Raw genomic sequence first — 17,683 nt, forward strand, 5'->3', positions numbered from 1 at the left:
TGATCTAGACTTGTAATCAGAATTTATAAGGAACTCTTACAACCCAATAATAAAAAGATAAATAACCCAATTTAAAAATGGGCAGATATTTCTCCAAAAAAGCACATAGAAATATGCTCAGTATCATTAGTCATTAGGGAAATGCAAATCGAAGTGAGATATTACTTCACACCCCCTAGGATAGCTACAACCAAAAAGAGAATAACGGGTGTTGGCAAGGATGTAAAGAAATTGGAACCTTCATAAACTGCATTTCACGTATGATACAAAGAATGTTGCTGGTACGACAGATAGTGACAAAATATAACTTAGAAACGTCATAATCAATAAATTTATTTCACAAAAACAAGAAAACTATTTTCACCAACAAGCTCAAAAGCTATACTAATTTAAAAGAACTGCTGAAAGCAGGTAGGTGGTGGTCCAGTGTCTTCCGAGCAAAAGAAAAGGGGTCTCAAGTCACCTGGTGTGGGAGTTACAAATGTCCATGCTGAAGTAGAGTCAGCCCTTGCTCAGTTCCAAGTGAGAGCTCAAAATGGCCACATTTTCCAACTGAGTGAAAGAATCTGGAAAACTAGATTTTCATGTGTTTGCAACTAATTCAAAAACCTTTTATGCACTAAGCAAGCCACCAGTTTGCAACCTCTGAAGGTAAGTTTACACCCCCCAATACCTATGCCTATGTCTGTACTAATAATGCTGATTTGTCTTGGAGTGGTAAATGAGCATGCAATTTTAAGATTCCTTGGACAGGAAGATTGGAAGGGTTTTCCACACCGATTCTGGAAGCAATAATACTCACGCCCTCTAGCAGCGGAACAGGAGGACTACATGCTCCCATCAGGGTCTGCCGCAGAAACTCATCCAGATCAGACACTTTATCTCTGATGCCTAGATGAAGGAATCACACTGTCAGCCACAAAACACACAGAAATTAAACTAAGCAGAATACAGAGAAACTAAACGAGTGAAAATGGTTTAGAGGTGCATGTGTCATTTTAATATTTAACAGCCCAAAATATTGCTTCTTTGACAGCTTAAAAATAATCCTCCTCTAGACAGAGCTACTTCCTGGTTAGTTTAATAAGAGTTGTATCCAGAAAAAAGAGAATAGGCCCAACTCCCTGTTAGTATAATTTTACCCAAAAATGAACTACTTTATTTTTTATTATGGAAATTTTCAAATATATAGAAAAATAGAGAAAACAGTATAATGAATCCCCAGCTTCAAAAACTGTCACTTCATGGTCAACCTTTATATCTAGACCAGGAGCTGTTAGCAAACGACAAACTGTGGGCTAAATCTGGCCTGTTGTCTTTACTGTAAATAAAGTTTATTGGAACACAGCCAACATCATTTTTTAAGTACTGCTTTCACATTACAAAGGTAGAGTTGAGCAGCTGTGACAGAGACCACAGGGCCTGAAAAGCCTAAAATATTTTACTATCTGGTCCTTTACAGCTACTTTGTCAACCCTGATCTACATCCTCACATACTCCCCCCGCCCGCTGCGACCCAACCATGGATTATTCAGAAACCAATTCCTGATATCATGTAATTTCATCTAATATAATCTCAGCATAAATTTCTAAAAGAAAATAACTTTTTGTATAACCACAATAACATCACACCTTTAAAAATTACAATAATTCCTTCATATCAAATACCTAGTCCATGTTCAACTTTCCAAAATGTCTCAAAAATGATTTTTTCAATTTGTTTGGTCAAATCATGATACAAATGAGAGCCATACATTGCAAATGGTTAATATATCAACTAAATCTCTTTTAATGTGTACATATACCCCACACTCCCTCTTCTTCTTGCAGCATATTTGTTAAGACTCAACATTTTGTCCTATATAGAGTTTTTCAGAGTCTGGTTTTACTGGTTGCCTCCTTGTGGTAACCAGTTGCTCTACTGTCCTTTTCATTTTCTATAAATCAGTATTTAGATCTAGAGGCCTGATCAAATTCAGATTTGACTCTCTGGGGTGGGGGGTAAGATTACTTCATAAGTGGAGTTGTATCTTTCCATCAAGAGGCACATTCATTCTGGTTGTCTCTCCTTCTGTGATGTTAGCAGCTTTTAATGGTCACTACATAGATATACTGATTCATTAGGGGCTAAAAATGGTGATATTCTATCGCCCCTTCTTCATTTACTAACCAAAATACTTCTATAAAGAAAAATTTCTCTTCTTCTACTATTTTATCACACAAAGAAGGCAGGATATATGCTTGATTCTCTTTATTCTCTCTCTGTATTTACCAGCCTTCAAAATTATCATTTGGTTCTCCAGCATCATCCCAAAGCGACCAATGAGGGTTTTGTTTAAAAGATTCACCATGAAGTTACAGATTAAATCACGTATATGTTTCAGGCCACTGCAGCTACTGTCCTATTGATGCTCAAAGTGTCTCATCTTTAAGAAGAGGGGGTCTCTTCAGTTTGGCTCCTGAGTCCTTTGACTTAACCGTAGTAAATAGTTATTGATCTCTTTTTCACTTTTGGTATAAAAAGATGTTCCGTGCTCCTCTTATACATTTCCTGCCCCAGTCCAGCTTTATCCCACAATACACAAATAATGATTTCAAAATAACATCAACTCTACCACCAACAATATGATTACTAAAAACAACTTGAGTTGTTGTTGCTACTTCGGCAATTTTTTTGGTTCCTTTTGGCATAGCCTTATTAGGGACATATATTTAAATTACTGTATTTGAAAGTCACTGAAATAGTTGTTCTCTGGGTAGTTACTTCACAAGCTCCATACACAGGTTTCTTTACTTGCTTCTGAATTTTTTTTTTTTTTTTTTTGCGGTACGCGGGCCTCTCACTGTTGTGGCCTCTCCCGTTGCGGAGCACAGGCTCTGGACGCGCAGGTTCAGCGGCCATGGCTCACGGCCCAGCAGCTCCGTGGTGTGTGGGATCTTCCCGGACTGGGGCACGAACCTGTGTCCCCTGCATCGGCAGGCGGACTCTCAACCACTGTGCCACCAGGCAAGCCCCACAAATTGCTTTTTTAAATTTAATTTTGCTTTATAAATTATATAAAATATTTACATGGTTCAAAATTCAAATCTACAAAATAAGGTACATTCAGAAAATCCACCTTTTAACCTTGTCCCCTTCATCCTATTCCCTTCTTTACCCACAGGCAACTTTTTAAAATAGTGTATTCCTTATTGTTAATCAACTATAGTTCAATTAAAAAAAAAGATTCCTTTAGTTTTAAAAAACAAAGTTAACACACACATACACACGCATTCATACATCTTCCTCCTCCCTCATTCAATACATATTTTTCTTTATTCATATAACAAGATATCTGGAGACCATTCCTTGGATATATGTACATGGACCCACACTGTTTCTTTTTTTAATGACTGATTGCACCTTTTATTATGAAGTACTCTTCTTTGGAAAGGTGATATATATTGATACACACACACACACACACAAAGGAATATTACTTAGCCATAAAAAGAATGAAATAATGCCATTTGCAGCAACATGGATGAACCAAGAGATTATCACTCTGCTGTACACCTGACATCAATGTAACATTGTAAATCAGCTATACTTCAATTAAAAAATAATAATAAAGTACCCTTCTTTGTTTCTTACAGTGCTTTCTGATCTGAATTCCACCTTTGTCAGATATCAAGACTGAGACTCCTGCTTTCTTTTCTATTTGCATTTGTCTATGTATCTTTGTCCATCCTTTTATGTTTATTCTTTCAGAATATCTCCATTTAGGTATGTCTCCTGTAATAGCACAGAAGTGGGTTTTATTTTGTGAGCCAACCTGAATTGTTTACTTTTAATAGAAGAGTAAGCCCATTAACATTTATTTATATTACCAAAACATACGACCTCAATTCTGTCATATTGTTAAGTATTACATAAATTGCTTGTGTATGTGTACAGTCTTTCACTGTGATCTATTTTATTTAAATATATACTTTTTCTTTTTAAAATCTATCTTTTGGCATTTAGAAAGGTTTGTGTTTTTATTTCTTCTGGTTACTTTTTTTTTTTTTTTTTTTTGGTTCGCGGGCCCCTCCCTGTTGTGGCCTCTCCCGTTGTGGAGCACAGGCTCTGGACGCACAGGCTCACCAGCCATGGCTCACGGGCCCAGCTGCTCCGCGGCATGTGGGATCTTCCCGGACCGGAGCACGAACCCGTGTCCCCTGCATCGGCAGGCGGACTCTCAACCACTGCGCCACCCCGGAAGCCCCTACTAATATCTTTATATAACAATGTTAGTTCTCTCTATTTTCGGACTATTTCCTATTTCTTTTTTTTTTTTTTTAATAAACAATACTAAAGTTAGCTATAATGTCTTTCTTTTCCTCTCTTTCAGCATCTCATTTCAGGTAATAGCCTTTTACTCCCAGTTAACACTTAAAAGGCAATTAGTTAAATTACTAGGCAAAAAACCTGTTTTAAAAGGGGAGGAGGGATGAGTAAGCTTAAAGCACTGTATTCACTTGCTCGCCCCACTGTGGTCGCATATTTTTTATAGTTATACTGTATTTATGTTGTCAGAGCACGTAGCCTTAATATACTATACTGTCTCTCTTACAACAATCATTTAGCTTGAAGTTCTACAGTCATATATACATTTAGTGTTTCACTAACAATTCTCAAGCTAATGTTTCTTCATTTGTTTTTCTTTTCTTTTAAAAACATTAATTAATTAATTAATTAATTTATTTTTGCAGTACGCAGACCTCTCACTGCTGTGGCCTCTCCCGTTGCGGAGCACAGGCTCCAGACGCGCAGGCTCAGTGGCCATGGCTCACAGGCCTAGCCGCTCCGTGACGTGTGGGATCTTCCTGGACCGGGACATGAACCCGTGTCCCCTGCATTGGCAGGCGGACTCTCAACCACTGCACCACCAGGGAAGCCTGCTCTGGAAGGATTTTATTCTACCCTTTTTTCCTCTTTTTTAAATTATCCTAACTTGACCTTGTATGAGACTCAACTGAAATCACTTTCTCTTGTTCATGTTTAAATGAGGTGAATTTTCCTATACTCTTAAGATGTGATAGTGGGCCAGGTAGCTTCATGCCTCTAGAGCTTCCTCTTACATTGTTTTTTCACAGAATGTTAAGGGCAAGCTAGAAGCCCACCGATAACCCAGGACTCTACATTTCTAAATACCATCCTTCAAAAAACAAAATGAAACAAAACAAAAAAACCTAGGGCTCCCTGGAGAAATGGCTGATTTCAGGGCTGAGGCAGGGAAAAGTTTCCTGAACAAGAAACTACTCAAAGAAAAATGGGAACATAGCAAAGGACACATTTGCCAGCTTGAAGGGGTGCCCACTGGCCAAATCTAGGACAGTCTGAGCATCAAAATAAATAATGATAGTAAGGATTATAATCCATTGAATAAAATAATACTCATAAGTCTATACTGACATAGATACATAAATACACACATGCATACTTAAATACCTGTGTGTAAATGGTAGAAAAGAGAAAGCTCTTTCTATAGTAGAAAGCCAATTATGAACTGAAGAAGGAATTAGAAAATGCCATTTGGTAATCATTAGAGTAATAACTGTTTCAGATAAAAATTATCAATGGATGCCAAAAATAGTGGGTGAAGTTTGAAGAGTAATGAGATAGTTACATAATCTCAAGGTATCTTCCCACAAGATACTTACTAAGTAAAAACAGTAAAAGCAATTTTACAGTGGAAAAACTTGGCATATACCAATTTAATCAAGTGATGAAAGTTAATATCACAAGTTAGTTACAGGACAAACCAATAGCATGTGTCTCCTGATATGATGCACCAGAAGGACACAGCATCACTTCTGCATTTCTCCTACCAAAAGTGCACAATTGGGCTTCCCTTGTGGTTGACAGTCTGCCTGCCGATGCAGGAGACACGGGTTTGTGCCCCGGTCCAGGAAGATCCCACATGCCGTGGAGCGGCTGGGCCCGTGAGCCATGGCTGCTGAGCCTGTGCCTCCGGAGCCTGTGCTCCGCAACGGGAGAGGCCACAACAGGGAGAGGCCCGCGTACCACAAAAAAAAAAAAAAAAAAGTGCACAATCTGAATCTAAGTAAACATCAGACAAACCCAAATTGTGAGACATTCTAAAAAATAGCCGGCCTGTACTCTTCAAAAACGTCAACGCCAAGAAGGACAAAGAAAGGTTAAGGAAACTAGAAAGATATGACAGCTAAATGCACTGAATCCTGGACGAGGAGAAGACATGAGGAATAATGAACAGTGCTCAACCCAGGACATGATGAACGTTCCTGGGAAAATCGGCCTGTACCTTTCAAAGATGTCAAAGTCATGAAAGCCCAAGAAAGCATGAGGAACTGTCCCAGATTAAAGGAATCTTAGGAGACACGACAAATGAATGTTAACACATGATCCAGGATTTTCTTTTACTGTAGAAACATTTTACTATAAAAGCATTATTGATAAAAACTGAACAAGGTCTATAGATTAAATAACAGTATTGTATCAAAGTTAATTTCCTGATTTTATTTTATTGTGTTCATGAATGTCCTTGTTTTTAGAAGTAAAGGGTAAAAGGAAATCACATGTACAACTGACTCTCATGGTTCATTAAAAAAGCCTGTGTGTGTGTGTGTGTGTGTGTGTGTGTGTGAGAGAGAGAGAGAGAGAGAGAGAGAGAGAGAGAGAGAGAGAGAGGACAAAGTAAATGTGGTAAAATGCCAACATTTGGGGAAAGTTGGCAGTAAGTCCCCAAGAATTTTCTATAATATTTTTGCAAATCTCAAGTATTTCTGTAAATCTGAAATTATAAAAAAAATAAGAAGTTGAAAGTAAAGCATATAAGGTCTGGAATTTTCTTAAGGTCTGTCTTTCCTTTCTGCACATTTATATGACCCTTCTCTTTCTTTTGTCCTATTGTCTCTGTCTTACTTAATTTGGATTCTACTCCCAGTAGGGCTCTTTCCTGAAAGCGAGCTTCAGCTGGTTTATTCTAAGGGTCCACAGGTCCCAGGTCATAAGAGGGAGGACGATAAAATCAGAAAGAGAATCAATCTGGCCCAACGTACTCAAAGACAACCAGACCTACAAGTCTCAAACTTAAGAGAGCCTCACAGACCTACACGATTATAAGCAACAGATGCTTCCTATGAATGTCATAAAAGCCTGAAGCTTAGTGAGCACAGAATATAATTTTTTTAAAGGGAAATGTAAATTATTCCTTATAAATACTGTCATTCAAAATGCTAACCCAAAGAAGTTAGGTAGACCTATGTGCTTGGGAAACTGAAAACCTTAAGACTGTGGACAGCCCAAATTTTCCTACATCAATACCACATCATGCCTTGATACGAAGTATCGCATTACCTTCCGGGGCTTCGAGGGTCTTCTTATTCTGCTCACACCACCCAATGGGGTAGAGGTCAGCCTTCCTGATGTCACACCAGAAGTCTGCTCTCCGGTCCTCCCCGTAGCCATCGTAGCGGAGGAGGAGCAACTGCTCACAGGTGGTAATGATGGTGGCAACCCAGTAGGTTTCAGGATCGGTTTTCACAACCACCTCCAGTTTCATCCCAGGAGCAAATCCATTCTGCAAACGTGTGTCCACCTGAACAGGGAAATGTTATTAACCACCAGAAAAACATCTCAAATGAATACTTCTTTGGCCAACATTCTTTAAGACTTACAATTCTGAAGCACTAAATGCAATAAAATCTTCTCAAGGGAAACCTGAGAAATTCCAATTCTAACTCACAGGAGTGATCCAAACAAAACAGTGACTAGCAATGCTGCTCTGTTCCATCTGACTCTGAAGGAGCTTTAAGAGAACTCAATATTCCACCAAAGCAGTCTATTATGATTATAGAATATGCTTTCTATTAAGTATACAAATCACTGAATGTTCACCATTTTAACAACCTTCAACACATTAAGTTTTCAAGAGTGATTTCTCGATCATTCAAAAGAAAATTTATGAAGCTAGAAAAGGTAAAGGACAAAAATAAGTTATACTGATAATAAATTAGTATAATATGTATCATACAAAAGGAGCCATATTTCCCAGTTTCCCTAAAACAGTCTGTGTTTACACCCGTTTTTCTTGAATAATAATAATGCCTCTTAACTCTCTCAAAAGTGTCCTAATTTAGATGATAAATTATATGGTCACAAAGTTAGGGGTCTGCAATTCTGGAATTCCTGTATGTGTATACTAAAATTAAATAAATATATTATGGATAATGAGAGCCAGGTTTCTCACTGTGGGAGAAAGAAGTAAAAATAAGAAGAGGGGAATGGGACTTCCCTGGCAGTCCAGTGGTTAAGATTCCACGCTTCCACTGCAGGGGGCATGGGTTCAATCCCTGGTGAAGGAACTAAGATCCTGCATGCCGTACGGCACAGCCAAAAATAATAATAATAATAAAATAGAATAAAATTTTAAAAAGAAGAAGGTAAAACCAGAATGAATCTTGTGGTGTTGATCTGAAATCAGAGGTGTGGATGCCAAAATGACTATGACGACTATGATATCTGCATAACCTCAAAGGTTCTCTCCACAAAATTCTTCTTAGTCGCAAAAGGGAAAACAGTAACATCACGGTGAAGAAATCTGGCAGACGCCACCTTAACTACCGGATCAAAGTTAACATCACCAGTCCTAAAACATCAATATCATATACCCTTGATATCATACCAGAAAAGCACATCATCATTTCTATGACATTCTTGCCAAATGCATAAACTCAAGCTAATCATGAGAAAACCCAAACGCAAATTGAGAAACATTCTACAAAGTAACTGGTATATGATATGCGCTTCAAAAGTATCCAGGCCATGAAAGACAGAGAGAGAATGAGGAACTGTCCCACGCTGGAGGAGACGATGGAGACATGACAACTAAGCGCAATGTGGCCATGATAACCACTAGAAAATGAGGGGGCTCCTGGAAAGGAGAGGCCAGAGAGGGAAAGTCCGCATTCTGTGTAAAATTCCTCCCCATTCTAACCACTAACCTGCTGTACTCCTGAAAGGTAATCACTATCCTGAATTATAACACTACAGTTTAACACTGCCTGTGTTACAGGACTATGTTAGCAAAATTATGCAGTATGAATGTTTTTCTGTGTGGCGCTTCTCTTGTCCAACATTGCTTATGAGATTCATTTGTGCTGTTGCATGTAACAGTACTTTATGTCTTCCCCTTCCTGTATAGTATTCCATTATACAAATATGCCATAATTTATCCATTCTAATGCTCCTCATAGTAGGCACTCTGGGTAGGTCACAGTTTTGGAAGACTACTGATAATATTCTCATAATTATATGAATAGTTTTGTATGTCATTTGATGCATACCTACATGGATTCCTATAATAAAAAGACAAATATTTTCCAAAGTGGCTATACCAATGTACTCTGCCAGTAGTATACAAGAAATCCTTCTGCCTTAACATTCTAACCAACATTACTGTATTTTCTACCTTTTTCATTTTAACCATTTTGAAACACGTATTATATTATCTCACTGTAATTTTAATTTGCATTTTCTGATTATTAATAGAGTTGAGAACCTTTTTATTTATTAGCCATTTAGATTTCTTCTTCTGGGGAATGCCTAAATTTCTTGCCAATTTTTAATTGAGTCAATATTCTGGATACAGTTTGTCAATTACTTGTATTACAAATATCACTTTCTTGATGGTATTGTTCGATAAACAGAAGTTATTAATTTTAATATACTCTGATTCATCAATATTTTTCCTTTAAAAAGTTAATGGTTTTTCTATATTTTTAAACAAACTTTTCCCTATCCGTAGAGGTCATAAGATATACTATTATATTATTTTCTAGAAGCCTTTTATATTGAGAACTAATATCCACCTTGAGTTAATCTCTGTGTGTGGTATTAGGTAGGGGTCAGGTTTTACATGTTGGAATCCGTTTGTCAATTTCTACTTAAATTTTTTTTTGCTGTTTGACTTGGGTTGCAGTCAATCTACAGATCTATTTGGGGAGAACTGACATCTTTACAATAGTGAGTCTTGCAATAGATGAACAGGTATATTCCTTCATTTTAACTTATATAAATATTTGAAGTTTCTTTGCAAATATTTCTTACATTTTATTCTTAGCTATTTGATATTTTTTATGTTATTGTAAATCACATCTTTCAGTTTCCATTTCTGTTTGTGGCTAGTATATAGAAATAAAAGGCTTTTTATATTGACCTTGTATCTAAAAATCTTGCTAAAATTACTCCTTAATTCTAATAATATAGCTGTAAATTATTTTATTCATCTGCAAACAATGACTTTTTCCCTTCCTTCCTAATTCTTATACATTTTAATTGTTTTTCTTACATTATATTGGCTAGATCCTCCGAAACAATATCAAACAGAAATCATGTTGACCAGCATGATTTTTGTCTTGTTCCATATTAAAAAGAAAGATGTATCATATTACCATTAATAAAGTTTGCTGTAGATTTTTTTATAGATACACTTCATCAAATTAAGGAAATTCCCATCTGTAGTTTGCTAAGAGTTTTATCATAAGTGGATGTGGAATTTTATCAATAATTTTCTTTATATATTGAGATGATAATGTGATTTTTCTCCTTTACTACTATGGTGAATTATGCTCATTGATTTTCAAATGTTAATAAGCCACTTAGGCCATCTTGTATTCCTGGAAAAAATCGACTTATTAATGTACTATCCTTTTTAAATATAGCTACATTTAGTTTGGTATTATTTTTTATGCTATTTATGCATTAGTCGTCATGAGTGACATGTCTGTAATTTTCCTTTCCTGAAATATTATTAGATTTGGTATCAAGGTTGTGCTGATCTCTAAACAAATTGGTACCCTACAATCAATATGGGATAGAATGATCAGACAGAAAGGAAACAGAAGACTTGAACAAGAGTATAAACCAACTAGAACTAACAGACATATAGAGAACACTCCACTCAACAACAATACACATTCCTCTCAAATGTACATGGAACATTCTCCAGGACAGACCATAATTTTAGGCCAAAAACCAAATCATACAAAGTTATCTTTTCTAATCACCATGAAATAAAACTGGAACTCAATAACAGAAGGAAAACTAGAAAATTCACAAATACGTGGATATGAAACACACTCTTAAATAGCCAATAGATCAAAGAAGAAATTACAAGGGAAATCAGAAAATACTTTGAGACAAATTATAACAAAAATACATCAAAATTTATGAGGCAGCAAAAGCAGCATTAAGCAGGAAATGTGTAGCTGTATGTGACTGCACTAAAAAAGAAGGAAGATCTCAATCAACACCCTAACTTTACTTCTGAAGAAACTAGAAAAAGAAGAGCAAATTAAACCCAAAGCTAGCATAAGGAAGGAAATAATAAAGATTAGAGTAGTGATAAATAAAACACAGAACAGAAAAATAATACAGGACTTCTGGGTTTCAATTTGACATGTAAGGATTTTTGGATGTTGGAACTCCTGTCCTAAGAAGAAAAAAACCTCAACAAACTAAAAATCAACAACTCTTCTTAGATCCAGCAGAGAACTGAGGTCATAGGGCAAAACTGCTGTGCTCAAAATTGGAGACAGACAGACAGATACAGAGAATTACAACATACTAGACAGAGCAGAAACCTCTGCAGGACTAAAACCAGGGTAGGAAACCTCAAACTGTAATTAATGAATTGCTAGAGGCTCAGTATGGACAAGATTGAGTAAAAACTCCACGGGGGCCCAGTCTCAGGGCGGCCCACGGACTTCTCTGAGTTTACCCCCCCCCAGGAGTTCTATCAGTCCTATTGTTTTCACAATAAAGATCAGAGAAAAATCTCCTAGTACTTCTGGCAGAGGGAAGAATAAAGTAGCATTGTGAAATACATCCAAAGCATTCTGCTCTTAACAAGACTAACCCTCAAGAAAAACTATTTTACTAGGTCCTAATCAACTAGTTTTACCAAAACCTTTACCAGAGTTTTCCTGATCTAAGGTAAGGGAAATACCCAACTCCAGCCCCCTCTAGCCTCCAAAATAGGGGAAAGGATATGCACAACTCAGGTTCACTAAAACACTGAGACCAGTTCACAGGGCTAGAGAATGCTTTTGCTCTCCTCACACCTTACCACCACATCAAGAGGGCTCCTGTAAAACAGAGGAGACAAAATAAATGACACCAAAGTAAATTTTAGCCTCTGACACCTATAGCTACAACAAATGGTAAAATCAACCTAACTTCTATCCAGGTAAATATAAAACACTAAAGACCTATTTATTTCTATTCCTTTTCCTCAGTATATTATGTCCAGCTTTCAACAAAAACTTACAGAGCTACTAAAAGACAAAAAACACAGTTTGAAGAAACAGAGCAGACATTAGAACCAGGCTGAGATATGGCAGAGATGTAACATACCAGGAATTTAAAACAACTGATTAATATGATAAGGGCTCTAAATGAAAAGAGTAGACAGATGGATGATGCAAGAAGAGAGAAACTCCAAGGAAAAATCAAAATGAAATGACAGACACCAAAAACACTCTAACAAAAATGAAGCATTCCTTGATGGGCTCAACCACAAGACTGGGGTCAGCCAGGGAAAGAATCTGTGTGCTAGAAAAAATGTCAATAGAAACTTTCAAAACTGAAAAGCAAAGAGAAAAAAGAATGAGAAAGTTGGAAAAGAATACCAAAGAACTGTGGGACAATTATAAAAAGTGTGACATAAGTGTACTATAAATATTGGAAGGAAAAGAGAGAAAGAATAGAAGAAATATTTGAAGCAATAATGATTGAGAATTTCCCAAAATTAATGATACCAAACCACAGATCCAAGAAGCCCAGAGAATACCAAGCAGTATAAATAACACAAAAAAATCTATACCTAGGCATAAGATACTCAAACTGCAGAAAAACAAAGACAAAGAAAAAACTCTTGAAAGACGACAGAGGAGAAAAAAATACCTTACCTATAGAGAAGCAAGGATAAAAATTACATCAGACTCCTCTTAAGAAAACACTCAAGTAAGAAAATAGTGGAATGAAATATTTAAATTACGTAAAGAAAAAAGACACCAACTTAGAATTCTGCACTCAGCAAAATAAAAGACTTTTCTCAAACAAAAATTGAGGAACTTTGTTGCCAGTAGTATTTCTTGCAAGAAATATTAAAATAAATTCTTCAGAGAATTCCCTGGCAGTCCAGTGGTTAGGACTCCACGCTTTCACTGCCGAGGGCCCAGGTTCAATCCCTGGTCAGGGAACTAAGATCCCGCAAGCCACACAGCGTGGCTGGGAAACTTCATTCATTCATTCCTCAGAGAGAAGGAAAATGATATATGTCAGAAACTAGATCTACATAAAGGAAGAGCAATAGAATAAATGAATAAATATATAATAAACATATAAAAGAATCAACGTAGATAAAATCTAATTTTTCTTATTCTTAATATATCTAACAGATAACTGTTCAAACTAATAACAGCAACAAATTATTTGGTGATTATAGCTTATGCGTAAGTGAAACGAATGATAACAGTGTTATAAGGCCTGGGAGGGAGTAATTGGGAATACTCTGATATTAGCTACTGGCACTATCCATGAAATGGTATAGTGTTACTTGAAAGAGAACTTGGGTTAGCTGTAAATGTATATTGCAAAAACAAGGGCAACCACTAAAAAAGTTTCTAAAAGTATAATGATGTGCTAAGTGAAATAAGCCAACATAAAAGGACAAATATGTCCTTTTGTGCAATAGGCAAATTCAGAGAGACAGAAAGTATAATAGACGTTACTAAGGGCTGGGGGAGGAGAGTGGGAGGAGCCACCCAGGGCAGAAACCCTGAATACAGGGTTTCTGTTGGAGATGATGAAAAAGTTCTGGAAATGGAGAATGTTAGTGGTTGTACAACACTGAGGAAGAAGTTAATTTTTTAAAAACCTTTAACACTGAAGTATTTTCAATATGCATCTTTTAATTAATTGCAGTCTACTTACAAATAATACCATACCACTTCATGTGCTGCACAAAGATCTTACAACCATATACTCCCAAATCCTCCCTCTCACCCTTTGTGCTACTATAGTTACATATGCTATAAACACACAATATACTGCTACCATTTTTTTGTTTGTTTCAAACTGGTATCTTTTAGAGACACTAAAAATAAGGAAAACAATGAACTTCATATCTAGCTACATCCATGCCATTTCTATTGTTATTTCTTTCTGTAGATCTAAATTTCTGTCTTATTTCAAATTCCTTCTGCCTTAAGAACTTCCTAATACTTTTTTGTAGATAATGAAACCTCTTAATTTTTGTTTTCCTGAAAAGGTCTATATTTCTCCTCCACTTCTCGAAAAAATTTCTGCTGAGGGAAGAATTCTGGGTTGATAGGTTCATTTCTTTCAACGCTTTAAAGATCTTACTCCACTGTGCTCTGGTTTGGATAGTTTCCCCCAAAAATTTCACTATAATTCTTATATTTGTTCCTCTATACGTAATGTGTCTTTTTTTCCTCTGGCTGCCTTCCAGATTTTCTCTTTCCCTTTGGATTTCAGCAGTCTGAATATGATGTGTCTGGATGCATTTTATTGTTATTAATTATCCTGTTTTGCATTGCGTGAGCTTCTCTGATCTGTGGTGTAGTATCTTTGTTTTCCTTTGGAAAATTGTCTGCCGTTATCCCTTCAAACATCTCTTCCTCACCTCTGCTCTTTTCTCCTTCTGAGATTCCAATTACACACAAATTACACTCTTTTTTTTAATACTGTCCACAGCTGTTGGGTGTTCTAGTCTGTTTTTTCCCCACTTTTTTCTCTTTATATTTCAGTCTGGGCAATTTCTACTGACTTACCTTCAAGTATACTGATTTCTTCCTCATCTGTGTCAAGTCAACTGATGAGCCTGTCAAAGGCACTCATCTGTTACCATGTTTTTCATTTCTATTAGATTCTTTCTAATAGTTTCCATCTCTGCTGAAATTCCTCTTCTGTTCATGCATGTTGTCCACCTATTCTGCTAGAGCCTCTAACGTATTAATCACAGTTATTTAAAATTCTCTGACAGTTTAAACATCTGGGTCATACAAGTCTGGTTCTATTGAATGCTTTGCCTCTTGACACTTTGCTGTTTTTCTCTTCCTTCTGTGTGTCTCTCATGATTTTTCGTTGAAAGCTAGACATCCTGGGTAGAACAGTCAAGACTGAGACACATAGTATTTACTCCCGGAAATGAGCATGTTTCTTCTTAGGTCTTAAGTTCAAGAGAGAAGGTTAAGTCAATCTAGTTAGGAGTAGAGCTGGGTTTGGGTTTTATTGTTGCTAACAGTTATTCACAGTGTACCATAGGCTTCAGATTCCACTAGCACTGTCTGGTGTTTATGCTGTAGGCTCATTTGCTATACGGTTTTTTCCCTCAACATTAGCTGCTCCACCCTCACATTTAGATCTTCTCTTTGTGACTACACCTGTTGTAACTACACTTCTCTTTGTGACTGTCTCTCTCTCTCCACACTCTTGCCTCTCCCCCACAAAGAGACCTCTACTACCCACAATTTTCTAACTTGGTAGTGGGGGACAAGCATTCTCTGAGATTCAGCCTCAGTCTTGTGAGATTCTGTGTCCCTTGGTCTTGGGGGTGGAAACTTCTCAGTGATCCTAACCTTCCCCCAACTGTAGGGGACTTCTGATGCTCCAGCATGTATTCCTACCCCTCTCCTACCTACATCCCTTCCCCAATCAGTTTGATGCTTTTGCTCTTGAAGACCCAGGTAAAGCTTAGTACCTTTCCCACAGTGGGGGTTCTTCTCTCCAACAGACATGCACCATGAGGAAGGCTTTTTCACTATCTTACACTCTTCCTCTTTGCAAATGTGGTTTATCTCTAATTCCTTCTTCAGCCCTGTCTTCCCTCCTTCCTTCATGCCAAACTTGGTTATGTAAAACTCTTGCTGGTGGCTTGGACATACATTACCATTGCTCTAGAGTTCTGAGTTCTACCAGTTTTGCCCATGATCTGCTAGTCATAGCCATCCCTTCTCAACATCTTCCTATACCCATGCTTGATTTTTACTATATTTGGCAGCCCTTCACCATATACTGATTCAGGTTTATGGTTAGGCCAAGTCCTAATCCAGAGCAAAGCCCTAACTCTCTTCAATTTTATTAAGGCTCAGAGAGGAAGCTGCAGAAGAAAAGTGTGAAGCTAGCAGAGGCTGGTTCATGAGGTTGAAGGAAAAAGGACATTTCTATAACATAAAAGTGCAAGGTGGAGCAGCGAGTGCTGATGTAGAAGCTGCAGCAAGTTATCCAGAAGATCTAGCTAAGATAATGGATGGAGGTAGCTACCCTAAATAACAGATTTTCAGTGTAGATGAAACAGCCTTATCTTGGAAGAAGATGGAAGAAAATGCCATCTAGGACTTCCATAGCCAGAGAAGTCAAAGCCTGGCTTCAAAGCTTCAAAGGACAAGCTGACTCTCTTGTTAGGGGCTAATGCAGATGGTGAGCTTAAGCTGAAGCCAGCGCTCATTTACCATGAAAAACTCCTAGGGCCTTTAAGAATTATACTAAATCTAACCTGCCTGTGCTCTATAAATGGGAAAACAAAGCCTGGATGACCGCACATCTGTTTTCAACATGGTTTACTGCATATTTTAAGCCCACTGTTGAGACCTACTGCTCAGAAAAAGATTCCTTTCAAAATAGTACTGCTCACTGACAATGCATCTGGTTACCCAAGAGTTCTGATGGAAATGTACAAGATTAATAACGTTTTCACGCCTGCAAACACAACATCCATTCTGCAGCCTATGGATCAAGAAGTCATTTCAACTTTCAAGTCTGACTACTTAAAAAATACATTTCATGAAGCCGTAGCTGCTATAGTGATTCCTCTGATGAATCTAACAATTGAAAGCCTCCTGGAAAGGATTCATCATTCTAGATGCCTTTAATTACATTTGTGAACCATGGGAAGAGGTCAAAATGAACATTAACAGGTGTTTGGAAGAAGCTGATTCCAACCCTCACGGATGACTTTGAGGGGTTCAGGACTTCAGTGGAGAAAGTAACTGCCAATGGGGTGGAACAGCAAGAAAACTAGAAGTGATGCCTGAAAATGTGACTGAATTGGTGCAATCTCATGATAAAACCTGAACAAACGAGGAGTTTCTTCTTCTTCTTCCTCTTTTTTTTTTTTAATCTTTTGGCCACGTCGTATAGCATGTGGGATCTTAGTTCCCCGACCAGGGATCGAACCCATTCCCCCTGCATTGGCACTGTGGAATCCTAACCACTGGACCACCAGGGAAGTCCCAGGAGTTTCTTCTCATGGATGAGCTTTCTTGAGATGGAATCTACTCCTGGTGAAGATGCTGTGAAGATTGTTGAAATGACAACAAAGGATTTAGAATATTACATAAACTTAGTTGATAAAGCAGTGGCAGGGCTTGAGAATTGACTCCAATTTTGAAAGAACTTCTACTATGGGTAAAATGCTATCAAATAGCATTGCACCTACAGAGGAATCATTCGTAAAAGGAAGAGTCAATCCATGGGGCAAACTTCACTGTTGTCTTTTTTCAAGAAACTGCCACGGCCACCCCAACCCTTCAGCCACCACCACCCTGACCAGTCAGCAGCATCAACATTTAGGTAACACCCTCCACCAGCACA

The 17,683-nt window shown here is 37.4% G+C and overlaps 1 protein-coding gene across 4 annotated transcripts in view; it reads right to left on the minus strand.

Moving 5' to 3' along the window:
* SFMBT1 (Scm like with four mbt domains 1) overlaps positions 1-17,683 on the minus strand; it is a 165,160-nt gene that overhangs the window by 66,903 nt on the left and 80,574 nt on the right. For 2 of the 4 annotated variants that reach the window (XM_027121074.1, XM_027121073.1), the window contains exons 4-6: positions 7,364-7,604; positions 3,635-3,775; positions 803-891 (exon numbers count right to left, since the gene is read on the minus strand). In XM_027121074.1, coding sequence (XP_026976875.1) covers positions 803-891; positions 3,635-3,775; positions 7,364-7,604 — 471 coding nt within the window. The remainder of the gene's footprint in view (positions 1-802; positions 892-3,634; positions 3,776-7,363; positions 7,605-17,683) is intronic. The other 2 variants (XM_027121075.1, XM_027121076.1) reach the window with 1 other exon arrangement.

This window comes from Aethalodelphis obliquidens, unplaced genomic scaffold (assembly GCF_003676395.1).
Source record: "Aethalodelphis obliquidens isolate GAN/ISIS:26980383/991018 unplaced genomic scaffold, ASM367639v1 scaffold22, whole genome shotgun sequence".
In the NCBI taxonomy this organism is placed as follows: domain Eukaryota; kingdom Metazoa; phylum Chordata; class Mammalia; order Artiodactyla; family Delphinidae; genus Aethalodelphis; species Aethalodelphis obliquidens.